Source organism: Littorina saxatilis, linkage group LG4 (assembly GCF_037325665.1).
Source record: "Littorina saxatilis isolate snail1 linkage group LG4, US_GU_Lsax_2.0, whole genome shotgun sequence".
NCBI classification, from domain to species: Eukaryota; Metazoa; Mollusca; class Gastropoda; order Littorinimorpha; family Littorinidae; genus Littorina; species Littorina saxatilis.
Window position 1 is genome coordinate 8,434,758 of NC_090248.1, and position 6,756 is coordinate 8,441,513.

Genomic DNA, 6,756 nt, shown 5'->3' on the forward strand with positions numbered 1-6,756 from the left:
TGGTTTACATGATGGTTTACATGGTGGTTTACATGGTGGTTTACATGATGGTTTACATGATGGTTTATATGATGGTTTACATGATAGTTTACATGATGGTTTACATGATGGTTTACATGATGGTTTACATGGTGGTTTACATGACGGTTTACATGATGGTTTACATGATGGTTTACATGATGGTTTACATGATGGTTTACATGATGGTTTACATGATGGTTTACATGATAGTTTACACGGGAAGGAATGTATGTTTAAAGGGATACAAATCGCGATTTAAAGGGATACTACCCGCAGTTTAAATATACTTCCCACGGAGGACCGACAGCGATCTAAAACGATTTATTTTGCTTACAAACTGATTCACGTTGTTGCTACAATTGAAATTTATAATACTACAACGTACATTTTCATACTAATTTTGACACCATGATTTGGTTGTCGGTTTTTCATGTCCCATCAACTTAACTGATGGAGTACTATCTAATCGTGGGGTACCGTGTTTATAACACTTGACAAAAGAACGGCTTCGGATTTAAACATGCAAAAAAACTTTAAAAACTTTAAAAAATCCTAATCGGCATGAAAATAATGTAGTCAACTCAGCGAGACAATACAGGAATGTTGATGAAACTTCGTGTGGTGGATAGTGTAACTTTTAAGTAAATTCTATACTCACTTGAGAAGGACATGTTTAGAGTATTTATTTTAGTGCTTCAAGTATAAATCGATATGTGTGTTTTGATCTTGACACGGTCGCGCGTCTATGGAATAAAAATACAACATAAAAACCTCGTTTGTCAAGAAAGCTGTCAAAGGCAATAACAGCATTGCATTTGCCCATGCCTCAAGATCCATATATTTTTCACGTTGCAAATAACATTATTTGTTGATAGCGGAACATTTTTCAAGAGAATTTGTTAAAATTAACGTCCTGGCAAAAATTCGAAGTTTTTGTCAAAACCATTTACTGTTTAAAAAAAAAAGTAGAAAGAGACGCCCAAAGCTACAGTTTGTCTCGTGTGAGCAATCAAGTAAACATACTTCAGTCAGACCATCTCCGGATTCTACATGGAATAAGAAGATCCTTGCACTAAGACGCATACAAAACTATCCTTTGCACTTTTGTTTCCTTTGCAGATTAAGATCTTTTGACAATGGTCCCTCTTACACATTAAAATTCCCGCTCTGCATCTGGAACACAGCGAAGCTGTTCATCTTGTTTTGTTTACTTCCAAGTGGAAGGTTGCTTTTATCCCATGGAAAAGCACAGACGAATCTGTCGTGGTTTACAAAAAAAGTGTAAATCTATTTTGGTCGCTTATTATTTTAAAGCACACACCTTACCGTGTAAACTGTTCGGTTCACTAACTCAGATGTAACCAGGCTTTCGGATATGACAATTCCTCCACTTGTTCACATACCAAACATGAACAGCCTGCGTGATCTATGTGCAAGCTTTTGAATGAATAAATGAAAGAAAGAATTAATTAATTTTTGAAGGAATGAATTTTGTAGTGGCTTTTTAAGAAATTCATTCATCAAAAAATTCCAATTCCGCACAGCAAGCAGGGTGCTGATTGTTCGTATGTGTCCAAGTGGCGGGATGGTCGTATCCCAGGTAACAGCCGAGCCAGGTCGGAGATGGTCAACCAAGTTGTTTGCACGAGAAGGATTTTTGTTTGTTTGCTTAACGCCCAGCCGACCACGAAGGGCCATATCAGGGCGGTGCTGCTTTCACATATAACGTGCGCCACACACAAGACAGAAGTCGCAGCACAGGCTTCATGTCTCACCCAGTCACATTATTCTGACACCGGACCAACCAGTCCTAGCACTAACCCCATAATGCCAGACGCCAGGCGGAGCAGCCACTAGATTGCCAATTTTAAAGTCTTAGGTATGACCCGGCCGGGGTTCGAACCCACGACCTCCCGATCACGGGGCGGAGGCCTTACCACTAGGCCAACCTTACCACTAGGCCAACCTTACCACTAGGCCAACCTTACCACTAGGCCAACCTTACCACTAGGCCAACCTTACCACTAGGCCAACCTTACCACTAGGCCAACCTTACCACTAGGCCAACCGTGCCCACGAGAAGGAGTATGCCTTCAAAGTATTTCTGGTTTGTGGTTAGACATAATTACAAATCTCAAACCGAACTGTGCAGGTCATGGGGCGACTTGATACCGTTTTCCGGCCACGAGTATCCTTTTGGTATTCGCTTGCAACACACTTCAAATTGAAATGTTCAACTTTTGAACACCGTTTCTGTTACCAGTTTCGAACATAAACTAGACCAATACAATTATTGTGACACATTTTGCACCCAAATTAAAGTATTAATTCCCGTGTCATTTCATCCGAACTTTGTATGTCAGTTATAAGGCGCAGTTCATCTGCCTGTCTGGATCACCTTTCGGGTTCAAGATTTCTTTCACATGGATCACGTGATTTCAGCTCTAATAAGGGTACTCTCAAAATCGACAGGACAAAAACTGAAGGGCACATTTAAAAATCGACCAAAAAATCACAATAGGCAAACCTTTGCAATATCCATGATCTACCCAAAAAATGTTGTTTTGTTTAGCTAGCTTGCATATTGCATGTGTTATGCTATTCCTACTGATGCAGGTGTCGATCGCAAGAGCGGCCAAAAAAGGAACTTTTTGCGTCATTTTTAGGGGTATTGTGACAAAAAGCGCTGTATTTCAGCACTGACTTGGTGGATTGCTTTGAAACTTTCAGAATATGTTACCAACATACTAGACGTACTTCGAATACTATTTTGGATTGTAATAATTCATCTGTCTTTTATTTCTGATGCAGACCACTGTCCGACGACGCAAGGGTTCTTCATCTTGGAAGGCAGTTGCGTCAAAGTGTACGAAACGCAGGTCACGTGGCAGGACGCAGAGAGCACGTGCGAAACGCAAGGGGCACATTTGTTTGCGGGACAGACTGAACGCGAAATGTATACCGCAGAATCGGTTGTCAACTCCAGGGGTATGTTTGCAGAATCAAGTTTATTTATTTATGCATTAGTCTATTCATATTTATATTAATTTGTTCATAAATTTGCTTATATAATTATGAGCTTACGTATTCATTTTTTGGGCATTTATTTTTAATTTACTTTTTTTTTTTTTACATCGGTCTATTTCTTGTTGTCGTTTTTAGTATTTTATTTATGTATTCATTATTGGTCTATATTGATTTATCTATTTACTTACTATCTTACTGACTTGCTTGCTTGGTTAAGTAAGTCTGTTGATTGGGTAGCATAATTGGTTGATTCGTTGTTGGATGTGTTATGATTGGTCAGCTGGTTATCTGCCTTCTAATGGAACAACCAGGAATTTGTATCGGGTGTGGGTAATTGGAAGAAGAGAGGGGAGGTGATGGGGGACGGGTGTCCCAAGACATATGATTCCAAATAAAGACCCCTCCATATTACATTCTGAAGGTCGCAATTGGGAGGTTTTGCCGTATACATTTTCATTGTTTTCCCCATTGCAGGCTCCGCTTCACGGAACTACAGATTTGGCGCCTGGGATCATGACAAGAACGGCACCTGGTTCTGGGTCACGGGGGCAAAGGTCACATCCAGTACCTGGCAAAGTGGTGCCCCGAATGGGAGCAGGAGCAAGATTTGCGCTGAAACGGTGACATACTCCGCCAAGCAGATCACTGCCAACAAGTGCAGCAACCTGAACCCATTTGTGTGTCACGTGATTCTCGGATAATGATAACGTCATGTCAGCGCCTGTGGTGTGCTACTACTGACTCAACTGCCGGCGCGAAGTGTTTTAGGTTGTTGGCCATTTTGAATTACAGTCAACGTCATTGCAAGCGTGAGATAATTATAAGTAGGCTAGGTAGATCAGGAATAAATGTATACCAGCACGTGGTAATACAAAAACTGTCTACAACGACCACCCCTGGGACCGACCAAAAGTGGTCGCGATGGACAGGTGGTCTCTATTTAAAGGTGAATTTCATAGAGAGAAAAATAACTTGTTCAGATCTTTTTGGGTGGTCGTTGTATAGCCAAGTTGTCGTTAACAAGAGGGGGTCGATCGCAGGGCAGGTTCGATTGTACTACATAGCGAGTTGGCTTCACAATCAACGCGACAGTAATCGCACCAAAGTACCAGCCCAGACATACCAGGAAAAGCCTCTGGATAGTATTTCGTAATTAATACCTTGCTTATAATGAGCATTTTGAATTACAGTCAACGTTAAAGCAATTGCGTGACAAAACTAGACCAGTGGAAACAAACATTATGTTCAAAATGTTTTAACATGATTTAAATCAGTATATTATACTGTTTAACTTAAAACTACTCAAGACTGAAGGAACTCTGATGCTGGTCGAGACTATTCGAGAAACAGGAAATGCAATGTATTTTGGATTTGTGACCGCAAACGACCAACCGGAGATGCAGCCTACACATGCACGCGGTATCATAATGATTTAATTTTGTATGCATCAGACATGGACAGCTGCTTCAGATAAAATATTTGGACTGCTTTTTCGAAATTGTCCATGCTTTTTACATTTAGTCAAGTTTTGACTAAATGTTTTAACATAGAGGGGAATCGAAACGAGGGTCGTGGTGTATGTGTGTGTGTGCGTGCGTGCGTGTGTGTAGAGCGATTCAGACCAAACTACTGGACCGATCTTTATGACATTTGACATGAGAGTTCCTGGGAGTGATATCCCCGAATATATTTTTCGTTTTTTTGATAAATGTCTTTGATGACGTCATATCCGGCTTTTTGTAAAAGTTGAGGCGGCACTGTCACACCCTCATTTTTCAATCAAATTGATTGAAATTTTGGCCAAGCAATCTTCGACAAAGGCCGGACTTCGGTATTGCATTTCAGCTTGGTGGCTTAAAAATTAATTAATGACTTTGGTCATTAAATATCTGAAAATTGTAAAAAAAACCAAAAAATTATAAAACGATCCAAATTTACGTTCATCTTATTCTTTATCATGTTCTGATTCCAAAAACATATAAATATGTTATATTTGGATTAAAAACAAGCTCTGAAAATTAAAAATATAAAAATTATGATCAAAATTAACTTTCCGAAATCGATTTAAAAACAATTTCATCTTAATCCTTGTCGGTTCCTGATTCTAAAAACATATAGATATGATATGTTTGGATTAAAAACACGCTCAGAAAGTTCAAACGAAGAGAGGTACAGTAAAGCGTGCTATGAAGCACAGCGTAACCGCTACCGCGCCAAACAGGCTCGTAACTTTCACTGCCTTTTGCACTTGCGGCGGACTACGTTCAGTTTCATTCTGTGAGTTCCACAGCTTGACTAAATGTAGTAATTTCGCCTTACGCGACTTGTTCGAAATTGTCCATCCTTTTTATATTTAGTCAAGTTTTGACTAAATATTTTAACATCGAGGGGGAATCGAAACGAGGGTCGTGGTGTATGTGTGTGTGTGTGTGTGTGTGTGTGTGTGTGTGTGTGTGTGCGTGCGTGCGTGCGTGCGTGCGTGTAGAGCGATTCAGACCAAACTACTGGGCCGATCTTTATGAAATTTTACATGAGAGTTCCTGGGATTGATATCCCCGAACGTTTTTCTCCTTTTTTCGATAAATGTCTTTGATGACGTCATATTCGGCTTTTCGTGAAAGTTGAGGCGGCACTGTCACGCTCTCATTTTTCAACCAAATTGGTTGAAATTTTGGTCAAGTAGTCTTCGACGAAGCCCGGACTTCGGTATTGCATTTCAGCGTGATGGCTTAAAAATTAATTAATGACTTTGGTCATTAAAAATCTGAAAATTGTAAAAAAAAATAAAAAATTATAAAACGATCCACATTTACGTTTATCTTATTCTCCATGATTTTCTGATTCCAAAAACATATAAATCTGTTATATTTGAATTAAAAACAAGCTCTGAAAATTAAAAATATAAACATTATTATCAAAATTAAATTGTCCAAATCAATTTAAAAACACTTTCATCTTATTCCTTGTCGGTTCCTGATTCCAAAAACATATAGATATGATATGTTTGGATTAAAAACACGCTCAGAAAGTTAAAACGAAGAGAGGTATAGAAAAGCGTGCTATCCTTCTCAGCGCAACTACGAAACCGTTCTTCTTGTCAATTTCACTGCCTGAACGGTGGACTGACGATGCTATGAGTATACGGTCTTGCTGAAAAATTGCATTGCGTTCAGTTTCATTCTGTGACTAGTTCGACAGCTACTTGACTAAATATTGTATTTTCGCCTTACGCGACTTGTTACATTTAATCAAGTTTTGACTAAATGTTATAACATAGAGGGGGAATCGAGATGAGGGTTGTGGTGTATGTGTGTGTGTGTGTGTGCGTGTGTGTGTGTGTGTGTAGAGCGATTCAGACTAAACTACTCGACCAATCTTTATGAAATTTTACATGAGAGTTTCTGGAAATGATATCCCCGGATGCTTTTTTTCTTTTTTTCGATAAATGTCTTTGATGACGTCATATCCGGCTTTTTGTAAAAGTTGAGGCGGCACTGTCACACCCTCATTTTTCAATCAAATTGATTGAAATTTTGGCCAAGCAATCTTCGACGAAGGCCGGACTTCGGTATTGCATTTGAGCATGCTGGCTTAAAAATTAATTAATGACTTTGGTCATTAAAAATCTGAAAATTCTAAAAAAAAAAATGTTTTTTATAAAACGATCCAAATTTACGTTCATCTTATTTGTCATCATTTTCTGATTCC

At 39.1% G+C, this 6,756-nt stretch overlaps 1 protein-coding gene across 1 annotated transcript in view; it reads left to right on the forward strand.

Annotated features, from left to right (window-relative positions):
• The window catches only part of LOC138963885 (C-type lectin LmsL-like), a 14,560-nt gene extending 8,696 nt beyond the window's left edge, over positions 1-5,864 (forward strand). The window contains exons 2-3 of the mRNA XM_070335734.1: positions 2,833-3,009; positions 3,523-5,864. Of these exons, the coding sequence (XP_070191835.1) occupies positions 2,833-3,009; positions 3,523-3,749 (404 nt within the window). The 3' untranslated portion in view covers positions 3,750-5,864. The remainder of the gene's footprint in view (positions 1-2,832; positions 3,010-3,522) is intronic.
• Positions 5,865-6,756: the final 892 nt, after the last annotated feature.